The sequence below is a fragment of the Pimephales promelas genome, chromosome 24 (genome assembly GCF_988280905.1).
Source record: "Pimephales promelas chromosome 24, fPimPro1.hap1.1, whole genome shotgun sequence".
In the NCBI taxonomy this organism is placed as follows: Eukaryota; Metazoa; Chordata; class Actinopteri; order Cypriniformes; family Leuciscidae; genus Pimephales; species Pimephales promelas.
Genome location: NC_142792.1, coordinates 6,878,075 through 6,902,113, shown reverse-complemented (window position 1 = coordinate 6,902,113; position 24,039 = coordinate 6,878,075). Strand labels below are relative to the sequence as shown.

Here is a 24,039-nt window from a genome sequence, read left to right as displayed (position 1 = left end):
TCTTGTGGTCAATTATCATCATCAATAAATGAAACGACAAACCGGTTGGGTTGTTGTCAGCTCGCAAATGATGGAGTAAGACCATAGGGTAAAAGACATATACCATCTCGGATGTGTTCACATGCCCAAACTTGAATTTTTTTTTTTTTTTTTTTTTTTTTTTTATCCCTTAGGACTTTGAGAAAGAGCAGAGAGCAAAGTTTTGAGTAACGTTAGAGAGGCTGGCATCATAAAAAGAAAGGTAAAAATACATTAGTTGCTCCCCAAATCATGTATAATAGACAATTTTCACACAATTCCTAAAGCATTACCTTCTTCCAAGGCTTCTGGTTAAAATTCCAAAAGGCAATCATATTTTAATTTTTTTTTTTTATTGTAATATACACTTTTTATTTTAAAAGTTTACAACCTTTGTCAAGAGTTCAAATCGCACAAACTTTTCACATAGGTATTTCACTTAACAGTAAGGTGTATGTACTTTAGATGCTTTGGATAATTAAGCATGTGTCAGAGAAGATTGTAACCCCAAAAGACTTTTTCAAATAGAACCTTCACAGTTTTAGTTTGATTTCCAAAATATTCTCTCTTTTTTGTGCTTTTTATTTAAAACATTGTGTCTTGGACATTATTAATGCCTGCAGTATAAAAGAATTTAGAGACTGCCAGTAAAACATTTACACATTCAATTACTCTCGCTCATCCAAAAGTAAACACACACAACCTCAGTATTCAGATTGTCTACATTAGCACTTGACTGTCCCATGACGAGGAGTTCACAGTGTCCTCTCATATTCTCAAAGAGAACTGCACCAGGAATGTCCGACTGCTTTGTTGCTGGAAATTTAAATAATTACATAGCATATGCTTGGCTTTGCGATTTCAGCTGTTCTGGAGAAGGTCATAGGATCCACTGGAAATCACTTGATGCTTGTCTTCACCCTTTTGCAAAAGATGAAACAGATCTATTTTTAATGAACATCTGTCAACACATTTATTCAAGGAAAGAGTATATTCTTTTAAGACATGATACAAATTACCAGCATTTAACCAACCATAAACTTATAGCCAGCTAACATTTTTTGGTTCCCAAAAACGTTCTGGGGACATAACCACTAGAGAACGTTTTGTGTTCTTTAAAAAACAAAACAAAAACCAAGTATAGATAAATAACAAGTACAGAATGTTCTGTATACCGGTATACTCCCTGCAAAGTTCTGGGGAGGTTAGTTTATGGTCATAAAAATAAAACCTAAAAACCATTATAGAAAGTTATGTATAGGTTAATTTTAAGATATTACAAAAAAACAAAGAAACAAACAAAGAAACAAACAACAACAACAAAAAAAACGTTAGGGGAACGTTCTGTTTCTTTAATTCTGGTTAAAAGGCTGCTTTACTTACATTTGATTCACTGACTGTCGGAGTTTGTTCTTTTGTGGCAGCTACAGAGTCATATAGAGGATTACTGATGTTTGGACTGGATTCTGATGGGTTCACATCTTCCCCTTCATCCTCCTAATATTATAATAATACAAAATAATTATACATAAACACACCACATATAAACAAAAAATATGTATAAGTAATAGGGCTGTGAATCAATTACAATTTTTAATCGCAATTAATTTAATACCCAAAATCATTTGTGTGGATAATGTTCAGTTGAATAATTTTGTTAAACCTGATTTATTACTTTGACAGCCTTCATATCTAGACATGAACACAAACAAGATGCATAAACAATGATTGCCTTGAAGTAGTGGAACTGGAATGGCTTTGTTTTATGTGTGTAGAAATTGTATCCCACAAATCCAGTTGCTACGATGAGGATGATGAGCCCCAGGACGCCGATGCCCATCCCAGCCTTATGAGCCGGGTGGATGGATGGAGGTGGAGGGGGAGGTGCTTTTAATGGGCCCTGAATAACATGGATGACCCCATTGGATGCAAAAATGTCGGAGTCTATGACATAACGGTCATTGATGTATCCTGAGGAGGTCTAAAGAAGGCAAGAGTGTGATGACAAGCAGATCAAAGAGTGTGTCCATATAACTCAAATTAAGTAATGAAGTAACCTCACCATTACTTGAGGGTTCCGGAGATCCAGGATGCTGGTGATGGTCAGGCTTTGTCCCAGTCGTGTTCGGACATGAGTGATGTTAATAAGTGCCTGCAGTACCAAAGCCCTCCCATCCAGTAGATGGTGCTCTATGTCTCTGCCGCTCAAAGTCTGTTGAACACATAAGTGACGTTAACAAACATTTTTACATTCACATTACATTTTTAGTCCAAAGTTTATTCTACATTTAACTTTAAATTTAGAACGAATGACAACAAAAATTAAAAGTAAAATAGGTGATGTGCGAGTCACCTGGTTGTTATAGAGGCCATCATTTTCAGGTACAAACAGAGTGGACTGGATAGTAATATTACTTAGACGATTCACAAATTCTTTCCCTGACGCAGAAGTTGAATAATTCAGGATTTGCTGAAAAAGACAGAGCAGTCAGATCATCCAATATTCACCATGCCCAGAAATAATTCATTTCTAGGATTTACTAAAAAAACAAGCTTCACATTTCAGCTTTTTAACCCTCGGGAAAGCTTTGCCCCATCGACATTGTTACAGCAAAAATTAGTGCTTCTTTTTTACACAGTGATTGATGAGTCAAAATGATTACCGGTCATTCTGTCAATAGCTGAAGCTCTACTCACAGAAAGGAAGTTAGACAGGGTTGGTCTGGTTGAGAGAACCTGCAGCAAGTTTCCAGTACAAGAGTATCCGTCCCCAATGTAGCCAGTTTTACACTCACACTTCACATCTGAAACACACACAATCCGTCTGAACCCAAGCCTGTATACAGTGATAGAACAGCTTCACATGAGGACTTTTACCTCTCACTCTATAGCAGAACACGTCCCACGTCTCACTCAGGTTATTGCGAATGCCATAGTCCACAATACCCACATGTCCAAAGCCACATTTTGGATTTGAGAAGCTCATGGGATATGCTACCCTCGCTTTGTCAAGCCAGCCTGCGGCGCACAAGTTATAACCTGCCTGCAGGACAAGCATAAGAGAAAAGACACACTTTAACATTCATATAATGGGCCCTAACAGCCTAAAATGATTGTGTTTCTTTGGGAGCGCCACCTGCTGGGCATATGACAGCTGTGTGTAGGTCGCGATAGTTCCTCCTGCCTCTTTGCAGGCCTCCTGCGCCATTGTGTAGTTGAGTTTGTATGTTCCCTTTGAGGAACGGTAATGGAAAACCCCTAATGTTTTATCTAAACAAAGGAAATAATTGTTAACTTTGTTTCAAAACCTAGTGAGCTGCCTACCTAGACGGTCCACAAACATAAGTTACTATGTTTAGGCTAATTTCAAAGACACCACTGCATGTATTCTTTGTCGAGAATATGGTATAAAGGTTGAGAGAAATGTTAATTATAAATATTTAATTCAGTATTGAAAAAGCTTTTATTAAAAATAACTATTTTTAAATGTAAAATAGATTTTTTTTACATTTAATTTCAAGTAATGATTATGTTTAATTGATTAAATAAATTAATTCATTGATTAAGTTATTAATAATGATTGTTATTGTCAATGTTGAAACGTTTTTGCTGCTTAATATTTTGTACAAACCATGATCATTTTTTTCAAGATCTTTGATTAATAGAAAGTTCAAAAGAACAGCATTTATTTGATATTGATTTTTATTTGATTGTTCTTCTGTTGGAGCATAGAGTCGGTTTCAGTGAATATAATAAAAAAAAAATCTTGCAGACTCCAGCTTTAATTTCTTTAAAACAAACAAAAAAAAAAAACACTTACCGCAACATGACTTTTGCGTAAACATACACGTCACTTTCAAGTCAAGTGGCCTGTTATCTATACGCATTTTGAGCTATCCGCGTGTATGCGTGTATGTCTACGCCGTTAAATGTCAGAGTGATTCCGCGTGTGTACACGCCATTAAATGTCCGAGCGAAACGAAGCAAAATATAGATCTACATCTAGGAAGCGATATTTTTTTTCCAAGGATGGTGGGGGAAGACTCATAAATGGCATTAACCCCAGTGACGGGTAGGTTTAAGGACGGGGTAGGTCATATATTTATATATACAGTAATTATATACAGTAATGTAACATAGTCAACGGCGTTCATAAACACGCTGAAAAGCGATTGTGCGTGTTGATAGCACGCCAAAAATGGAAATACAAATTGGCGTGTCATACACACGCCATTTCACTTGTGAATGGTAGTGAATCACAGGTTCCACAGAAATATCAAGCAGCAAAAATGATATTATTAATACTAATATAACCAAATCAGCATAGTAGAATGATTCCTAAGGGGTCATGTGACACTGAAGACTGGAGCAATGATGCTGAAAATTAAGCTTTGACATCACATTAATTAATTACTTTTTTAAATATATTACAATAGAAATATTTTTTTTAAAGGAAAAATAAAGGAACTTTTATAAAAGTGGGAGTTATACACACCTTCATAGTGCAGGTCCGTGCACTGAGCATTTGAATTGCACTGTCCGTTATCTTGCAGACAACGATTGACTGGTAACACCTTTGCTTCGCAATCAGTCCCATCGCCGATGTAGTTTTGTTTGCACTCACATTTCCTCTTGCCCTAGTGACCAACACGCATTAGATATGCTTATGGATGATTGGACCCCACTTATAAAGACCACATTCTACAATGAAAGAGAAAGTTCTGCTTACAGCTCCGGTCATGGTGCAGATAGCGTGTTCGTGACACCCGCCATTTTCCCCATCCGCACAGGGGTCGACGGGTGTGCACACAAACCCATCGCCGGAGTAACCTTTGAAACACGTGCAGCTGACCTTCTCCCCCTTCTGACTGCACTTAGCATCCTTGGAACAGCCGCCGTTCCAGTATTTGCACATATCGGCCGCTGCAGAACAGATAGAAGTTAGTGGACAGTTTCTACTCTTGTTTTATCATCACTATTACTATTGCTATTGAGATCGTCGTGTATGTACCTGTACAGGTGATACCATCTCCTTCATAGAAGGGTTTACAGATACAGGTATTATTCTCCATGCAGACGCCCTTCTCATGGCAAGCCGGATTGCAAACAGGACCATCAGCTGTAACATCAGAAATACATACAGTGTGAACTGGACTTACCAGTATAAAGTAATGCTTGTCTTTCTGTAGTCAGTTATAAATATAAAAAGAGTAATGAGAAGGTCCGTACCTAATTTGTTCTCGCACTGGGGACCAGTCCAGCCCTCTTCACAAAAACATGAACCGGTACCTTTAGGACCCTCATCACATGACCCATGTTCTGTGCAGTTGCAGGCTAAGGAAGAGAGGAAATAAACCAACTATACATACATGCATACACACATATACAATTATTTTGAAAAAGATTACCTTTGCAATCTGGTCCAAAATGGCCATCCACACAAAGTTCACAGGCTACACCAATAAATCCAGCATCGCAAGTGCAGGTGCCATTGCCTAAATGATCCTCGTCACACTTGCCATGGTTACTGCAAGGGGATCCTGGACCCCCAGGACATGCTGGAGAACAGGATAATCAACTCATCAACTGGCAAAATAACTGTTTTTCTAAGTGTTTTTTTATCAATAGTTTGAACTTGATAAATGACAACAGTTTGCGGTGAATAGTACAGCGAGACACTGCTTACCAAGACAGTCTCTGCCGTAGTACCCTGAACAGCATTTAGGCTTCCATACGACTATACTACACCTTGACTGACATCCTGGATACCTGGACATCAAATCTGGAAGGACACACTTTTGTTCTCCCTAGATTGAAAGCACAATTGAAATGGGTAATGTTTAATGATTAATAGACAGTCCAAAATATCAGCATTTATTTGATGCAGAAATATTTTGTAACATTGTAAACATTGTGTAAAAAAAAAAATATATATATATATATATATATATATATATATATATATATATATATATATATATATTTTCCGTCCCCCAATTCCACCTGTGTCCGATAGTAGAAAATCATAGATCATACAGTACAAAACTTGTGACAAAACTTGGCTATTAAAAAAAAACAAAAAACAAGGGACTAGCCCTTAAATATGTGGGATAGCTCTAACTTCCTAAATAGGAAATATATCAATGGAGAAAAAAATGCTCTTTAACCCTATTTTAGTAGAGTTTTACAATAAATTCAAGACAACTAATAAGAGCTGACTAGATACTGTATATGGTAAATTATGGTTTACCATTATGGTAAACAAATTCTTAATATTAGCTTCAGATGAAGCTAATAATAATATACTATATATTAATATACTATATACTACTATATACTAAAATACTAGCTTCAGATGAAGATGAAAATTACCTTTGGCTTGCTTCCAAGCGGGCAATCCGACACTTGGCGACCACAATACCTGCAAGCCAACTAAAAAAAAATGCACAATGTTTTTCAAGAAACCAAAAAGAAGAAAGGTAGATTGATTTGAATTGATCACTTTAGCATTGATACTAATAGCACAGTACATATTATGAAAATCATACAATGCACTACGATGGCTGCGTTTAAGTCCGGTTATGCTCTCCCTTGTTAACTTTCCTACATCTCGATCACTCATTTATGTCATTGCTCACGATGCAAGAGTGACCACTACTGGCGGAACTCTAGCAATGTGTTTAATGTAACGCCTTAATGCCCTTTATCACTTGGAATCCGCTATGGAGCCGATACACAGTACAATCTTCACATGTATAAAGGATTCTCACCTTAAAAACAGTTCTTTGTGTGTAGCAACAAGCAATGCTAGAAATATTTGGTTATCATCTTAATTTAATCTTTATTTTATTATTTTATTTGTTAACCTATAATGTAAACTCAAATTAAATGTAAAGAGCTGGATACTAATTACTAATATCGAATAAATAATAAGTAAATAATGTCAACTAAATGTATTGATTAGAGTTGCCATAGGCTAAAGATTTTTCTAGTTGACTAGTAGTCATTTATTTAAGCAATTAGTTTACTAAGTTAGCCTATATGAAATAAATACTGGGTGCATGGAGGAATAAAGCCTATTCAAGCATGCACAAATCTATCTGCAAAGCACCAGAAAAAATTAGGCTAATGATAATAAATGTGTCTAGGCTCTTTAATTGTTTATTAATAAACTAGTGTTTTCTAAATCAGTGTCGGCTGCAAACATATCTTCATGCATCTCCGGGCTCTGTATGTTTGCAAGTGCATGTCTAAAAGTGGAGTTAAATGCAGCCGATGTTGTTCAATGTAAACAGTAAATATTAGAACTTAGGACTCACAGTGAAATCAAGTGTGTGCTTATAATCACAGCGCCCCCCAAGGCTTGGAGGGTTCAGCAGACAGTTAATGCCATAAATCATGCCTCCGTTGAAATCAAGGTTTCTCTTTACAATCCGACAGCTTTTATCATTCACATAAAGCTCCCCCTGAATGATAAATATGCATAACATGATGCATGGTTAAAATAAATAAACTGAAATAGATATGTGAATACCCAAGACAAATCTTTTTATCTCAAAAGGTACTCACGATATGCTCTTCCCCCATGCAGGCCACTGACAGATCTGAGCCCTGTAGTGTTTTTAAAGAGCTGGCATAGATGAGTTGTGCAGGCAGGAGCTAGTGGACACACAATACATTGGAATACATTTATGCATTAGTGAGTCAACACTGAATTTCCTGTAATGTTGAGTTATTCTTGCCAAAAAAATTAAATACACTGGAGACCAACCTTGGTGTCATGCAGGATGTGGTATCTAAGATACTCAGCAAGTTGATCACGGTTATGCATCGCATACAGGAAATCTTTCTGCTCTTGGGCCAGGGCGGCCATTACGGTGTCCGTGGGCATGAACAGGGTGACAGGCTGATGCATTGGGTCCATCACCAACTTCAATGTATCTGTGTCCTTTAAACAAACAAAGCTTTATATAAAACGTTGGTGGATTTCATTAGAAAATAGGGTTCTTCTAAAAAAATAACAATTCGTGTAATATAATATTCCAAAAAAGGCATGCAAATGATAAGAACTTTAGCCAAATTTTGTGTAGACTGGATAGCCTTTAGAATAGTTATTAGAAAATGTTATTAAAAGGTAAAAGTTACAAATATTTGTGCTTATTTTACCTCGAGAAGCTTGTAAAATGTCTTGAAGCCATGGATATTGACCACTTCTGAGAGGTTACGCTTTCAGGAAAAAAAAAGGAAAATGACAATAAAAATCTATCATTGTTATTTCATTATTTTATGCTTGCTTTATTACCACTGGCATGAATCATAAAATGAATTATGAATATTGTCAGAGTTATTCATGTGGGGACATACCGGTGAGCTGTCTTGATCCCTGTCTTTCTGAATCTGGAAACTGGGAGGCACTAGGACACTATCAATCTCATGGAAAATCCCGTTGCTACTCTCGAGATCACTGAACACCACCTTGGCTTTGTTATTAATGTAAATCGTATCCTGGATACAAATAATGAATTCAATATATATCTTATGCAGTCATCATACTGAGTGTGCATCAGGTAAACTGTACCTCTGAGTACGTAATGGTGAGGATGTCACCAGTAAGTGTGGTCAGGTTACGAGGCTGCATGAGGTCTTCTGGCAGGAGGGCACGGCAGGCCACTATGTGGTACCTCAGGATTTTGGAGTTTTCAGAGCGTGTCCTCTTTCCAATATCTATCATCTAAATAAAAGCAGGACTAATCAGTAACGTTAGAAACCCACTATCAAATCACAATATCATCTTACTATTCTTGACAATTATTAAGAGACAGATATCATGTACAGTCAACGGCCATTTAAGTAAATCACATAGAACCTGTCCATGACCAGGTCAAATTGAAGTTTAAATTCCAAAGGAATTTTAAGAGAATTGGGACTTTTTTTTTTTTAAATGACAATTAACCATATATTTTTTTTTTCTCTTCTTGAGTTTGTCTCAGTGACAATCTCATTTGATTTTTCTAGACATATTCTTTGGAGCATTTGTTTCCATAAAACTTTATGAATGTTGAATCACATTGCACTTGATGACGTATAATCTTCCAGGCAGTCATGGTACAAGCTGATAGGTCATCTGCCAGCCTATCAGCTTGCATTCTTTGCAAATGAGCTAATAGGCATGTCAATTGTCAGCCAATGAGCTTGCATCCTGTGCAAACTAGCTAAAAGGCGTTTGATTTTTCAGCCAATGAGCACGCATGCACCTGATACTGCTACTATTTAAATAACAAGCTTCAGGCATTTACTGTAAAATGGTTCACGGCAGTGTGTTTAAAAGGTTGAATCCATTTTTTTTCCTCTCTATTTTAAAAGGTTTGAATCCATTTTTCCCCCCTGTTTTTGTTTCAAGGAGGTAATTTGTCATCCCTTTTAGCTTGTGATATCCTGCATTTGCTAATGGTAAGCTTTGGCCTTTTTAATGTCATATAATAGTGGCTCAGACTCATAGCTGGTTCCAAAACTATTGCAGTTTTTTTCCTTTGTGAGACAAAAGATTGACATGTTTTTGCTTTACTTTTCCCCAGTGATGGCTCCAATGATGTTTGGTTCTAAGTGTGCTTTAAAAATATATTTTGTGCTTCGCAGAAGTCATACAGATACAGGTTTGGATTGGCACAAGGGTGAGTAAATTATTGAAATATTTTTGGAAGGTGTGAACTATCCCTTTAAACTAAAGGGATAGTTCACCCAAAAATAAAAATTGTCATTACTTACAAACTTTGTCATTAAAAACTAAGTTTTCAAACCTATGAGTTTTTCTGTTGATATTTTGACTAATTGTGGTAACCAGACAGTTGATGACACCCACTGACTTCCATAGTATTTTTTTCCAACTATGGAAGTCAATGGTGTCAAAACGGCTGATGACTATCTGGTTACTGAAATTCGTTAAATTATCATCTGTTCAACTATCCCCTAATTAAATAAGCTATATTTAAGCCACTTGGTTAAGTTGCCAGACCCATAGTAAATTGTTATGCTATATTATACTATATTTTGAGCAGTGTACATATAATAAAACAAAAAAAATTCTGATTTTGTATTTCTTGGTGATGTATCGCATAACACACATAATTGTCTCAAAAAGTGTATTGTCAATGCATCCACATTGTAGATGAGACTCAATAGAATCCAGAAATATGTGTCTTTACTTACTCTGCTATGAAAATATACCATCCCAGAAGCCAAAATATCAACATAGTGCCAGGTGGACTTAAAACCCTTAAGACCTTGAAGGGTTAATTGAATCCACTTAGCTTTTGGTGAAGTAACACTTTCCAGCCTGTCAACGTCTTTAGAGTACTGTTTATGCGCAAGTTAAGTGAGATTGTGTTTGTCTTGAACTTACTGGAATCAGACCACATTTGAGTGATCAATGCAGAAATCAGACTTTCACAGGGTTCACTAACTTTCTTGCCATTATATTGCAGCACTCAGTCTTACCTGTGGTAAAGCGTAAGCTTCTGAATTGGGTACAAAGACTGTGAAAGGGCCACGACTTCCGAGTTCAGGTACATTATTCCTCTGTAAAAAATAAAATAAAAAGAATCCTGTCCGATCACAATCTCAGGGTAAAAAACAAGATTGTGTAAACTTAAATTCAACTTACCACCAATCCCATGTAAAATTCTCCTAAATTTCTGTTTCGGATTTCCTAAAAAGAAAAATTAGTTGCACTGACTGTTAAGGTATTTTCACTTGTGTGCCTGTTTATTTTCTGTACTTCTAACCTTCTGCAGGGTCCCTTTGCAACTCTCTCCATCGCCAATAAAGCCAAGCCTACAAGTGCAGTTCCTCTCCAGGGGTCCTGTCATGGTACAGTCGGCATACTTGTGGCATCCTCCATTTTTCTGACAAAACAAGTAATTGTCATTCTATTCTGCCATTGTTATTCATGCTAAGCTGCCACAATGTCAAGTTTATGTAATACAGTGGTTGTCAACTGGTGGGTTCTGACTCTGAAATTAATGTAGAAGTGGGCCTGTTCTAGTCAAACCATTGACATACCTAAACCTTTAGTAACCAATGATAGATTAAATCATTTGATTTAAAAGATGATTGACGTTTAAGGTTGTGCAGTGAAACCAGTTGAGAACTAATATAGTCATATGTACCTCTTTACAGACGTCGATGGCTTCACATTGCTTTCCATTCCCTGAAAAGCCAAGTTTGCAGTAGCATGCTGACTGGAAGAGGGGGGGGGAAAGAAATAATCTCTGCATCAATTCAAAGTTATTCTAAGGGTTAGTCTGTCAATCATATCCAGGCCATTCTATGTTCCAAAATCAAATTTGTTTAATGTCTTGTCATACATTTGCTTTTTTGCCTCTTTTATATTAATGCAGACTTTGTCCAGTTCTCTTCACTAATGCAATAAACTGATGAAAATGTATTGTATATACGTTATGGAAGCCATTACTTTAAGCTGAATTAAGTCAAACCATTGAATCTTCACCCAAACATTAACTTTTTCTCATTTACTCCTCAAACCTGGAACACAAGATATTTAGAAGTGTGGGAAACCAAACACTTGTGCACATTGACTTCTATTGTATACATACAAACCCCCCTGATATTTCAGTCATCTTGTCTTCCACAGATGTGATGCTACTGTTAATTTTCTGTCTCTTAAAGGGATTTTTATGTATAACGTTTATACAGTATGGTAGTATATATGTTGTGCTGGCTTTAATCAAGACATTTAAATTGCAGGTATGACTGTGAATGCTCAACTATTCAACATTTGTGGCCTCCAAGGGGCAGGATTTTTTTTTTGTATTTGAGTGAAATTGGTTGTAGACATGGGTTTGTGAGATTCATTTATACAATTGTATTTGATTGTTTGTTTGCTAGCTTAAGTGGACTTGTATCTTAGCCTACCTTATTAGGGCCTGTATGTACGCAGTCACCATCTGCATGGCATCCCCCATTATTACCATCCAGACATGGATTGATAGCTTCAGACACACACACAAATACAATTGTTTACCTTTTCTGCTGAAATGCACAACAGTACTTTCACAATATATTTTGTTTCCTGGACATCTAAAGCTAGGACAGTGCTGTTGTGAGTACATTAGTCTAAAAATTGAGTATTAAACACACACTTACAAACGCATACTTTTCCATCGCCTGCATAACCAGGGTGGCACAGACACGTTCTCAGTCCTGGGACAGTACGCTTGCACACGGCATGGACAGAACAACCACCATTTTTGTCTGCACATGCATCCACCGCTTGTTGGAAATAACACCATATATTATATCAACATTTTAAATCATTGGCTATGACAGTTAAGTGTTTGAAGGGTTCTTGAGATGTTTACCTGTACAATATGTGCCATTGCCCTGAAATCCTGCAGCACAACTACAGTAATGTGTGTTGTCCACTACGTTCAGCAAGCAGCTACAACATGCATCAAACACAAGTCAATTCAAGCTGAATGTAAATACAATATTTAAAGACCATTGAATGTATTGGTCAAAACGTGGGGGGGACATTTCACAAACCATTAAAAAGTGCTCAACTGTAGATGAGGAAAATTGGCAACAGGTGCACACCTCTTCTGAAACAGGTCTAGAAAAACAAGTTTTTCAAATACCAATTTGACTAATTTCAAACCACTCCCTCAATTAGAGGGTGCACTTGTTGCTAATTGTAAAGATTCCTCAAAGTTGGCTGAAACAATTTTAAAAGGAAAAAAGCTCAAGTTTATGTCTGCAGAGTGAATATTGTTTTTGTTTTGTCAAAGTGGTCACATTTCACCCCAAATTGCAAAAGTCTGGTGACAGACTTAACAAAGACTTAAACATTGTTGCAATGTTCAAAGATTCCCATTCCAAACAAATAATATGTGATAAATATTAGCATATTTGAAAGATTTCTGAAATTATCATGATTGGAAGTAAATTCAACTTTGATATCACATGAATAAATTACAATTTAAAAGATAATCAAACAGAAAAGTTATTTCACAATAATGCTTATTTTTAAAGGGATACTCCACTTTTTTTGGAAATAGGCTCATTTTACAACTCTCCCAGAGAGTTGAAAAAAAAAAAAAAAAACCGTAGGAAAAAATATATAGTATGGTAGTCAATGAGACCAGATACTGTCTGGTTACTGACAGTCTTCTAAATGTCAGAAAATCGGCTGAATGGATTCGAAAACAGTAAACCTCAACTGTTTAACTCTGAGGGAGTTGTAAAATAAGCCTATTTCCAAAAAAAGTGGAGTATCTCTTTAAGACTAACACATTTTTTGAGAATTTTTTTGATACGTCAAATGTTTTCAATTGTCAAATATCCAGTTTTGATATGACATGTTATCCATAGACTTCATGAGATTTACCCAAGAATGCTTTTGATACAGATGGTATACACTATGGTATGTACATGTTATTCCAAAGTACTTCAAACTAATAATATGGTTTCAACATGCTTCCTGTTTGGTAGTGGGTATTTTGAAAGCAAACTTACTTTGCACTGCTGTGGCACTTTCCTGCGCACATATCCGATGTAATGGCTGGAAAATAGTTAACATGTCTTAATTTTTATTTGCAATATATTTATATACTATGGTGAGGCATCCAAATACGTTGAGCCAGTGAATACTGCAACAGGTGAGAATCATACCAGTGGCACAGTTTATTCCTCTCCAGCCCAGATCACAGTCACAGCTGCCGTCTCCATCCACATTGTCTTTGCAGCGTCCGTTGACACACTTACACTCTAAACAGAAAGATAGTGCATATTGTATGAGATAACTGTTCACAGAGTATGCAGTATAAGCTTTTAAATCTCTGATACCTTGATCACAGTGAATTCCATATTTGCCAGCTTGGCAAGATTCGCATGCAGTGCCGTTAAAACCCTGGTTGCACTGACAGACCCCTGTGCCGTTGATCCCGTCTACACACACACCATTGCCAAAGCAGGGCTGACCTTCTGAGCCTGGACACTTCTCGCAGTTGATACCATAATACCCTTCACAACACTTCCTTTCCTGCAAACAGAGAGAAACAGTGATATCATACTGAAACCCTACTACATTTCTTCCATTCTGAAACTCCATAAACCTCCTGCCGCTTATGAATAATGCAAGAATAAATGTGAAAAGAGAATGTATAATGTACATACAATGTTGACGTTCTCACAAAAAACTTTACATCCAATGGTCAGCAGTGTCTCTTCATGATATACTCGAGTGTACATGCATCTTCTCTTTGGCCTCATCTGAGGATAAACAATTAATAGGAAACATTATTTTTACCCAACCCCGCTTTGCTAAATCTATAAAAGAGAAGTTACTTGAAAGTAATTTTCATTTTTAAAATATCAATATTTCACATAAAGATTACAATCGATCAAATAAAATCAGATTCAATTAATTTATTAGTGAAGAACTGTACCAATTTGTATGAATGTCTCAGCCAATTAAATTGATATCAGACAATATAAATGCATTTTTGAAAAATAACAGATTTTATATATATTTTTGGAGTAAAATCGTGAAAATAACCATATCTTAAAATGAAATCTTGACAAACATTTTTGAGACCACTTTATGTGTGCACACACCAGTCTTTTTGTTCCTGAAGGGCAAGGGTTCTCAGTTGGGTGGAAACAGTCCATGCAGCGTCCCTACAGACACAATATACATATTTAAAATGGATATTTAAAGGCTAAAGAAGAAAATGACCAGGCTAAAGAGATATATTGCACCATGAATATTTTGGAGGTAGCTCTGTCACAGCGGTTGTTGGGGATGTTCAGGACAGCAGACACTGTGTGGATTACCCCTTTACTGGTCTCTATATCGGTCACGTTCACCTCAGCCTCATTTACAAGCAACTATGACAGAGAAATCCATTATATATCTATGACTGAGCATTTAATATACTGTACCAGGTTGACTTAAAATAATTTACCCATTACTTACTTTCTTATCTTGCCGGAAAATTCCCAGTTGGTACGAGAAGCCAAGCATAGTATCTTTATACAGTCCATCCACCAAATCTCCATCTTTTAACTTGTATTAATTTACCCATTACTTACTTTCTTATCTTGCCGGAAAAATCCCAGTTGGTACGAGAAGCCAAGCATACTATCTTTATACAGTCCATCCACCAAATCTCCATCTTTTAGAGTCTCATTCAGTATAATGTGATACTGGGTCAAGTTTAACCCCTGGGAATAAACACACACATACACACACAAGAATGAGATACTATATTTGTAATACAAACACACGAATATACAAAGCCTTGGTGGTTATATGATACCAGTGACTCCTTGCCCGTTTTTCTGAGGTATTCTTGGATTGCACTGTCTGTCGGAGCAAACACAGTATAGCCCGTAGACTCCTCCATTTCGTTAGTCAGGTTGTGTTTCTGGCAAAAAAACAAACAATTCACAACAGTCCAAGCTATATGCAGAGTACGGTTATTGTCATTTGAGGTGCGGCAGGCCTACAAGACTGGACACTCACCAAGAGAGCGCTGCGGTAGAGAGAGAGATCAGACCTCTGACTCAACACCTCCAGTAAACCTTCACTCATCTGTCGCTCAGGAATCAACACCTGGAGAGGACAACAGTGGCACATTTCTTCAATCTCTGCATATGTATTTATTCTGCATTTGCGTGTGCATATTCACACAAAATCATCACATCAATAAGTCCATTATTTTAAATTTAGGATAAAAATGTGAAACCACACACCTTTTGCATAATAGGAAATAAATGACAACCAAAGTTGTACATGTTTTTATTTGAGAACAAAATTGAAAGAGTCTAGGCTTACTGTGTCAATAAGATGTATAACTCCATTCTTTGCTGCCATATCTCCAAAAGTTATAATTCCTCCTGCAACATTGGTTGTCTGGATAAAAAGAGAGAATGATAAACAAAATCTCATAGCAAAGTTCAAAGACAGACAAAATTGCACTGGGACTAATGGTAAACATAAGATGTTTCGCCCTCACATTAATGGTTGTGTAAACAGGAAGTGTTCTTTTCAAAAGGGAAATCAGTCGTGGGGATGGGGAGGTAGAAATATCGTTTAGAGAAAATATCCCAGAAACTATGTGATTTCTGTGAGAGAAAAAAACACAGCAAATTGTATTAAAGTAAAGAAGTTGAAACATTAAGCATTAAGCATAATAAGCATTAATTGTTAGGCTACCAAAAATATTGACAAAATGACAAATTAGCTTACTTTACAAGACTAGGAAGATTACTGCGGGTCATCCAGAAGTCCTTGTCTTCTTTATTTAGTTTCTCTGTGGCTTGAGCCGATGGCACGAAGAGCGTGAAATTGTCTGCCTCTGACAGTAGCTGAGAAAGATCCGCTCGCTATGGGATATTCCAGAACTTATTAGGAACTCAAACAACATTTACTGTATATATTTTTGCTCTATTTTTGCTCCAAAACGAAGCCACAGTTTTGTAAATGTTGCACATTTTAGAGTAGTGACATTACTAAATGATCAGATTTTTTTTTTTTTTGTCTGAACAAACTGAAGTGTGCATATGGTGGACACTTTACAATCCCATAAGGCCATGGGAGAGGATTAGTGAATAGCAGTGAAGGAACAACTAACAATGAGGACGTGGCAAATGTTTTAAGTCTGGATTACATTCACACTATATATAACATACTTTTTGGCACTAGTGAAGTAAGTATTTTTTTTAATAACCACCTACTCTAGAGAGTATGCGATTTCAGAAGTGTTTTTGAACAACTCCCAGTGAGTCAGTGAATGATTCATTAAGTCACTAATAAAGCGTCAATTGTCGCCATCTGCTGGTGTATGATGTAACCTGCAGAAAAACTCGCCATCACTAAATGTAACAGTCTGTCAGGAATGTGCAAACACAAGTGGAGTGATACAAACAGTGAAAAGTAAGCAAAAAAATATCAAAATATCAGAGGACTAAATTTCAGCTGTCTCTGCTTGATCAATTAAAGTCCAACCAGCTGTTGCATAAATACTTTTAGACCACTGAAATTTGTAACTTACAGCAATCCAGAGGCTGAATTCTTGAAGATTTGGGTTTGTTGCCACCTCCTACGAAAACAAAATTAAACAATTTTAAGAATAGTTATGATTATACAAATCAGTACAAATAGATTCTACAAATAACAAGTAAATAAGTTATACAAATACAGCTTGAAGTATTAGCAGTTCAAAAATCACTTAATTTTTTCATATAACATACAGTCTTATACGATACCTGTGCTATGGTACCATAACAAATTTTTCCATCACCATCGTAGCCGTCCTCACAGACACATTGCCATCCACCTGGGGTCAGGAACTTGCATGAACCCTATGAGAGAACGGCAAAATGAAAGGAAGCAGCTGATGTGCAGACATTGTATGTAAAGATCTGTACAGGTGTGATGACTTGTTCGAACACTGACCAGGAAATGGCATCCACCCTTCTGATCCACACACTGATTGACAGGTTCACATTGATTCCCATTCCCATTGTAACCACTTTTGCAAGCACAATCACTCTAAGGGAGAATATCAATAATTCAAAATACTGTAAATAATTTGATGCAGCCTGAATCATAATCACTCTGTGTTCATTTGTAGGCCATTTTTTAGTTTGGGTTCTTGCTTAGAATAATATTATTGATCTGACTGAACTGATGCTGTTGTATGAGAACTGAACTGAGCTGGATGATGACATCTGACTGAACTGATGCTGTTGTATGAGAACTGAACTGAGCTGGATGATGACATCATTTTTTGCAGAACTGCTTTAAAGATGAAATGAACTAATTTAATTATTGTTGATCTTTACAACGGACTGGAATCAACAATGCATAAATGTATTCCAGTTATCACTCGAAAGCTGCTTTGAGACAATCTGTATCACTATATACAAATGTTACTTGACTTCATTGAGTCTAGGAAGACGGGGTTTGGGAATCTCAACGACCCCCTCACCTGTCCTGGGCCCACATAGATACAGGTGGCATTGGGGTGACACCCTCCTCTGGATGGATCCAGACAGTTATTGATGGCCTGGCACTCATCTCCATCCTCCCTCCAACCACTCAGACACTGGCATGTGTGTGTGCCTGGACCGGTCTTTATGCATTTGGCCTAAGAGTAAGCGAGAATAAGTCATGATGTTATTATGACATGCTTGCTTACATAAAACACAAGCACACAGATGCATTTGACTTACATTGACGCTGCAGCTTCCGCGTTGTGGTAAAGCGCAAGGATCACTTTCAATGCACATGTATCCATCCCCTTGGTAACCAGGCTTACATACACACCTAAAATAAAACAATGTAACAAGAACAAGCCATTTATTTGTATAGAACTTTTCACAATAAATGTTGGTCTTTTTCCTTTTTTATATTTTTTTATTTGAAAAACTCAATGTGTTAGAAAATGTATGTGTTGCTATTTATTTATTTATTTGTATATCACCTTTTTATTTTTATTTTTTTACAATAAATAACATTTTAAAGCATTTTCTTTACATTTGGGGTTTCCAAACACCAATTTGAAATGTAATAAATAAATGAAGCTTTATTTCTGTCTCTGTCACCCTCTAAAACATGGAAGGACGTAGAACACTCACATGAACGCTTCCCTATTGGACACACAGTTGGCGTGGGCATGGCAGGGCTGGTTGGGTCCACACGACTGGGTCTGCTGCTCACAGAACTCTCCGGCATAACCGTCTTTACAGGAGCCCTGCTTACATTTACCGCTGGCCTCTGGACGGTTATCACACACTCCGTGGATGCATCTACACGCTGGTATAAGGGAGGGAGGCAAAGTAAATATTGTTATTAAACATCTGAATTATTCCCAAACATTGTGCTGTAAAATAAATTCATACTTTTGTCACAAAACGGGCCATATTTGTTGGAGTCGGCACAGTATTGGCAGCGTGATCCTTTGAAATTTGGCTCACACTGGCACGTGCCATTTCCATCTATGCCTTCTGAGCACTACAACAAAAGAAATACAGTTATAGCAACTGAGAAATGCTGACCTGTAAAGAATGAGCATTGTGTGCGTGCGGTTTACCTTCCCATGAGAGGAACAGGGGGCGGTGAAACCACCGGGGCATTGGGTACAGTCTGGTCCAAAAAAACCTTTACAGCAGCGAGGGGTCTGTTGAAGACAGATAATGGCTAATTTGGTTGGCCGGTAAAACTAGATGTGGTTTGAATGCATTAAATATAGCGAAACAAATACTCACAGTCTTTGTTTCATTGCAGAAGAGGGCACAGCCATCGGTGGGTATGTCCATGCCAAAAGCACTGTTTGCAAACACACAGCCTCTGGAGAATATTTCCTGATTATGAGAAGCAAAATCAGGGTACAATTTCACACCAATTTAACACCAGCCTGATACAAAGCCCTATTGAGACTAAAAGTTAGCAAGGTTACATTTTTTTAACTTTACTGTATTAAATTATAGCATGCACTAATAGTATTAAATTAAACAAGTTACCAGTGATTCACCAGTTGGACATTTAGATTTGGTGACAAGTCTACAGCTAACGCATGAACCCTGTTGAGAAAAAAGAGAAGAGAAGACACACACTCTCGTGTCAGTATGGTAACTAGGGCTGCGTCCGAAATTCAATACTCTCGAGTAGGTACTTATTTTGAATAAGTCATTACTATGCGACCATTAAAAAAGTATATAGTTCTATATAGTATGAATGTGTGTAGTATGAATGACATACTACATTCACTATGTTGTCAATATCATGTGACCGACCAGTGTCAGTTACGTCACTTCACTGCCATTCACGAACTCTACCGTGGCCTAAAAGGATAGTAAAGTGTCGATTATATTCACACTTCAGAAGTGGGTCATCTGGGTACTTTTTGCCAACTCTTTTGTGAGACCAGAGAATTTGGACACTCTACTCTTGTCACATAATGTCTTAATGTCTACATTGCCTACTATATAGTAGGTGTAGAAAGTAGGTGATTTCGGATGCCGCCAATAACTTCAACGAAAGGCTTATCAATTTTTTTTTATCTAAAAGTGAAAACAACAACTTTATAGACAATTTTTGTCATTTGTGTTGTTTCCTAACAGTTTTTTGAACACTATCCCCCTCTGGAATTGTTCAATTGGCACAACAGTGTTTACAGCAAATCATCCTTTGAATGGCTTATTTGTAGTTAACTTTGTAAACTGGGACAAAGAAATATCTTTAAGACAGAAATGTGTGTCTGTTACAGCTATGTTTGGTCAAACACAAGTGGAAATACGGCTTACCTTATAAATATTGGTTTCTTTGGTGTCACACCTGTGAGGTAGGATGGGCTCTATTGATGGAGGGATCAGCAGCCCCTCCAGTGAATGAAGACGGCCATTCTTTGCTTCAACGTCCAGTTCCAGCACAGATTCCCCATTGACCAGGATTTGCCCCTGTTTGTGGCAAAATAAGTGGTTTTATAATACAAGCATTTTGACCCCTAAATCACAATTCAAATGTCTGAATTTCATTGCATTGTTTTCAAACATGTTTTTTTTTTGTAGTGTCATTTACTCTCAAATTCACACAGGTGTCTAAGTGGAGTAACCACAGGTGTAGTTCATCAAACAACAAGTAGTATAAACATTAACAATTAATGTTTGACCACTAGAATGTATAAAACTAGGTAACATTTCTGAGTTACCTTTGGTAATAGTACAGTTCAATTTTATTTTGCAACTAAAGCCATGTGGATGTAGATTTAGGAGTATGTCCAAGCATTGCACAAATATTTTCTATATTCAATGACTGATTATTACTCACAGCAGTCGTCACATTAAATTTCAGGACCTGGTCCGCCATGGAAACAGCACGAGAGTTCGACACAATGAAGCTGGCATCAAGCTGTACACAATACAACAGACAGTACCTAATCAATGATGATCTAGAAATGGATTTGAACACATATATTCACACACATCCACACACAAACCTGAGAAGTGGACACTATGTGATTGCGCATCAGTTCGAGTAATTTTGTCTTACCCTAAATTGGGAGAAATGAAAAGAAAATGTAAAGTGATGGGTCTTGTGACTGGACAGAACATAATTAAATGATATATTTACACTGTACCTCCTCAGAAGTAAGAAAGTCTAAATAGCCAGGCTTTAGGAAGGTAAAGGCTATATTTGTTGGAGCGAATACAGTATAAGGTCCTTCTTCTTCTAAAACGTTTGCCATATTGGTTTTCTGATAAACAGAAATATCAAAGGGGTCAGCAATAAAAATAAATAAATTGAACAACAAAGAATCCAGAAAAAAAAACAGTTCTCACAAAAACATTAAGCAGTACAATGGTTTTCAACACTGAAAATGGATAAGGATCATGTGACTGAAGACTGGAGTAATGGATTCTAAAAATTCAGCTTTGCTATCAAAGGAATGAATAGCATTTTAAAATATATTCAAATAGAAAACACTTATTTTAGATTGTAATAATATTTCACAACATTACTGTTTTTACTGTATTCATGATGATCAAATAAATGCAACCTTTAAGAGTTTAAGTGACCTCTTTAAAAAACATAACAATAATCTTGTAAGCAAATATTTGCCCTATAATAAAAGGCAATAAAAATACATAATTTCTATAGCAAGTCAAATGTCTTAAAGTGCATGAATTTAGGGTTTAATTGTCTTTAAAACTTTGTTACCTCAAGCAGAGACTTAAACTGAGAGAACTTTCCATTTTCTGAGAGAATCTGCAACAAGTTTTCCTGAAAATAAGATATAAACAAATTGGCACGCTTTACAAACAAAAACAACATCGACAAAACATGCAAATTGGAGTTGTTTTTGTTTAGTGTATGACATTTATATAGTGCAAATGTCCAAGAAATCCTTCAGATTCACCAACCTCTTTGTCACTAATCACAGTAGAAGGAACTGCATCCATCAGCTTATCAACCAAATGAATTATTCCATTTGAGGCAAAGATGTCTGGCTCCACAAGCGTTCCTTTCTTACGGCTACCATGGAGACGGATTTTTACCTGCTCTGCCTTTATAATAAAAGTTTGAGAATCTAATGATTCTCTGTCATCATTACACACACACACACACATAGTGAAACATAAACAGATACAAGCAGGAAAGAGATTAGGAAAGAAACGGGATATGATGATTCTACTCTTGTATCCTGCATTTGCACATCCTTGAAATCAACTGGGACACGCACACACAAGCTGGGTTCAATCACCTACATCTGTCATTGATTCGGCAGCCATCCCGGTCAGAGTATAGAAGAGGATTCCCTTCTTCAGAGAGTCAGAGTTCAGCTCTCCTGCAACCATGTGCAGCTTAGCAAGATAGCGAGCTCTCGTCTCGTTAGCCAACAGGGTTCTCACCTGGAACAAAAGCATGATTTGAGCATTTGTATTAGATGGAGGTATCATATGTGAGTGTGTTTTTGTTGTCTAACTCACAGATGAGCCTTTAAAAGCCTTGTTCACTGGCACAAACACAGTAAATGGTCCAAGGGAGGTCAGGGGCCACGGCATGACTTTATCTGAAACAGCAGAAATAAAATTAGCACTATGTCTAACTCATTTGTGTCTACAGTATTTGTATGTATCCCAAGGAACATCTCAGATAATGTTGATACTCTAGGAGTCAGTGCAAGTCAAGTTGTTCTGTGCAATGCTGCATGAATTCGAACACACCTAATATCTTTAAAAAATTGTGAAAACCCAATACGAAACTCACTGAACAGTGTGATGGCACTGGAGAGCTGACCCGTCCAATCCCCTCCTGGCTTTGAATTCAAGTCTTGCAACTGCTGAAGTATGTTGCCAAAGCATATATTTCCATTGCCAAGGTAACCTTCACGGCACTTACATCTAAAATGTTTGGAGTTGAAGCAGTGGTTTTGAATATGTGAGAAAGACTGTGAACAAAATCCATACAAAAATAAAACAAATGAAATTTTTCACTTACTCGACTGTTCCTGATTCCACTGTGGCACAAGTGGCATATTTATGACAGGAGTCTGGTTTGCACATATCTTTTATGCTGCAACCCACCCCTTCAACAAACTTCTCAAACCCCTCCAAACATTCACAGTGAGCCTGTGGAAAACTTCGGTATTGTGAAGATGGCAAACCATAATGAAAGCTATCGGTACATTTAAGTGGCTCAGATAAGTTCAAAGTCTGTTACAATGTTTACACACACACACACAAACACACCTTTCCAGGGCCGTCATACACACAGCGAGTAGAACCAGACGTGCAGTTGCCCAGGTTCGTCTGGCAGGGGTCGATGGGCACGCAGACACGGCCGTCTCCACTGTAGCCTTCTGTACATGTGCAGACATGCTTGTTAGGCCCAGTATGCGCACACACTGCGTTTGCATGGCACACACCTCTCAAGCAGGGGTTAATTGCTGCATAGACAATGAAACAAAGGAAAACAATAGATTTTGTGAGATCACAAGGCCTCCTCTGCTGAAATGAACAGATTAACCAGTACATTTCTATACGTGATTGAGATGGTTTATAGTGTTTATTGCTGGTTTAGTGCAACGTATTTGAGCTTGGTCCAAGCCATTACATGTTGACAAAATAAACTTGAATGTGTGTGTGTTCAAATTAAAAGGTGAAGACTTTTAAATTGTTACAAATAACTTCTATTTTAAATGAATGCTGTTCTTTTGAACATTCTTTTCATCAAAAGACCATTGAAAACATGCATCATGGTTTCCATAAAAAATATTATGCAGCACAGCCGTTTTCAACATTGATCATAATTAGAAATGTTTCTTGAGTACCAAATCAGCATATTACAATTATATATATATATATATATATATATATATATATATATATATATGTATATACAGTATATATATATATATATATATATATACAGTATATATATATATATATATATATATATATATATATATGAGAAATTGGGGTAATTGGAAAATTCAG

At 36.9% G+C, this 24,039-nt stretch overlaps 1 protein-coding gene and 1 long non-coding RNA gene across 2 annotated transcripts in view; one reads left to right on the top strand and one right to left on the bottom strand.

Annotated features, from left to right (window-relative positions):
* Positions 1 to 354: 354 nt before the first annotated feature.
* stab2 (stabilin 2) overlaps positions 355 to 24,039 on the bottom strand; it is a 28,829-nt gene continuing 5,144 nt past the window's right edge. Inside the window, exons 8-68 of the mRNA XM_039667974.2 lie at positions 23,293 to 23,489; positions 23,042 to 23,172; positions 22,811 to 22,944; positions 22,531 to 22,613; positions 22,309 to 22,452; positions 21,964 to 22,107; positions 21,761 to 21,823; positions 21,180 to 21,296; positions 21,039 to 21,092; positions 20,870 to 20,950; positions 20,347 to 20,499; positions 19,564 to 19,623; positions 19,309 to 19,404; positions 19,134 to 19,220; positions 18,943 to 19,054; positions 18,679 to 18,856; positions 18,274 to 18,367; positions 18,030 to 18,188; positions 17,495 to 17,590; positions 17,305 to 17,400; positions 17,091 to 17,138; positions 16,286 to 16,422; positions 16,053 to 16,161; positions 15,872 to 15,949; positions 15,560 to 15,649; positions 15,354 to 15,461; positions 15,127 to 15,258; positions 14,794 to 14,922; positions 14,650 to 14,712; positions 14,209 to 14,304; positions 13,879 to 14,074; positions 13,705 to 13,800; positions 13,549 to 13,594; positions 12,396 to 12,475; positions 12,181 to 12,306; positions 11,950 to 12,026; positions 11,184 to 11,255; positions 10,800 to 10,919; positions 10,679 to 10,723; positions 10,513 to 10,593; positions 8,597 to 8,749; positions 8,383 to 8,523; positions 8,185 to 8,244; positions 7,790 to 7,966; positions 7,588 to 7,677; positions 7,338 to 7,484; positions 6,391 to 6,450; positions 5,705 to 5,825; positions 5,427 to 5,576; positions 5,248 to 5,352; positions 5,030 to 5,137; positions 4,748 to 4,941; positions 4,514 to 4,655; positions 3,155 to 3,288; positions 2,896 to 3,061; positions 2,716 to 2,822; positions 2,372 to 2,488; positions 2,081 to 2,230; positions 1,751 to 1,999; positions 1,402 to 1,515; positions 355 to 939 (exon numbers count right to left, since the gene is read on the bottom strand). Of these exons, the coding sequence (XP_039523908.2) occupies positions 880 to 939; positions 1,402 to 1,515; positions 1,751 to 1,999; positions 2,081 to 2,230; positions 2,372 to 2,488; positions 2,716 to 2,822; positions 2,896 to 3,061; positions 3,155 to 3,288; positions 4,514 to 4,655; positions 4,748 to 4,941; positions 5,030 to 5,137; positions 5,248 to 5,352; positions 5,427 to 5,576; positions 5,705 to 5,825; positions 6,391 to 6,450; positions 7,338 to 7,484; positions 7,588 to 7,677; positions 7,790 to 7,966; positions 8,185 to 8,244; positions 8,383 to 8,523; positions 8,597 to 8,749; positions 10,513 to 10,593; positions 10,679 to 10,723; positions 10,800 to 10,919; positions 11,184 to 11,255; positions 11,950 to 12,026; positions 12,181 to 12,306; positions 12,396 to 12,475; positions 13,549 to 13,594; positions 13,705 to 13,800; positions 13,879 to 14,074; positions 14,209 to 14,304; positions 14,650 to 14,712; positions 14,794 to 14,922; positions 15,127 to 15,258; positions 15,354 to 15,461; positions 15,560 to 15,649; positions 15,872 to 15,949; positions 16,053 to 16,161; positions 16,286 to 16,422; positions 17,091 to 17,138; positions 17,305 to 17,400; positions 17,495 to 17,590; positions 18,030 to 18,188; positions 18,274 to 18,367; positions 18,679 to 18,856; positions 18,943 to 19,054; positions 19,134 to 19,220; positions 19,309 to 19,404; positions 19,564 to 19,623; positions 20,347 to 20,499; positions 20,870 to 20,950; positions 21,039 to 21,092; positions 21,180 to 21,296; positions 21,761 to 21,823; positions 21,964 to 22,107; positions 22,309 to 22,452; positions 22,531 to 22,613; positions 22,811 to 22,944; positions 23,042 to 23,172; positions 23,293 to 23,489 (6,953 nt within the window). The 3' untranslated portion in view covers positions 355 to 879. The remainder of the gene's footprint in view (positions 940 to 1,401; positions 1,516 to 1,750; positions 2,000 to 2,080; positions 2,231 to 2,371; positions 2,489 to 2,715; positions 2,823 to 2,895; positions 3,062 to 3,154; positions 3,289 to 4,513; positions 4,656 to 4,747; positions 4,942 to 5,029; positions 5,138 to 5,247; positions 5,353 to 5,426; positions 5,577 to 5,704; positions 5,826 to 6,390; positions 6,451 to 7,337; positions 7,485 to 7,587; positions 7,678 to 7,789; positions 7,967 to 8,184; positions 8,245 to 8,382; positions 8,524 to 8,596; positions 8,750 to 10,512; positions 10,594 to 10,678; positions 10,724 to 10,799; positions 10,920 to 11,183; positions 11,256 to 11,949; positions 12,027 to 12,180; positions 12,307 to 12,395; positions 12,476 to 13,548; positions 13,595 to 13,704; positions 13,801 to 13,878; positions 14,075 to 14,208; positions 14,305 to 14,649; positions 14,713 to 14,793; positions 14,923 to 15,126; positions 15,259 to 15,353; positions 15,462 to 15,559; positions 15,650 to 15,871; positions 15,950 to 16,052; positions 16,162 to 16,285; positions 16,423 to 17,090; positions 17,139 to 17,304; positions 17,401 to 17,494; positions 17,591 to 18,029; positions 18,189 to 18,273; positions 18,368 to 18,678; positions 18,857 to 18,942; positions 19,055 to 19,133; positions 19,221 to 19,308; positions 19,405 to 19,563; positions 19,624 to 20,346; positions 20,500 to 20,869; positions 20,951 to 21,038; positions 21,093 to 21,179; positions 21,297 to 21,760; positions 21,824 to 21,963; positions 22,108 to 22,308; positions 22,453 to 22,530; positions 22,614 to 22,810; positions 22,945 to 23,041; positions 23,173 to 23,292; positions 23,490 to 24,039) is intronic.
* Positions 9,308 to 11,466, top strand: LOC120476802 (uncharacterized). The gene is made up of 5 exons (XR_005622266.2): positions 9,308 to 9,468; positions 9,594 to 9,689; positions 10,500 to 10,580; positions 10,809 to 10,931; positions 11,194 to 11,466. It is a non-coding gene; the product is annotated as an uncharacterized LOC120476802 (long non-coding RNA).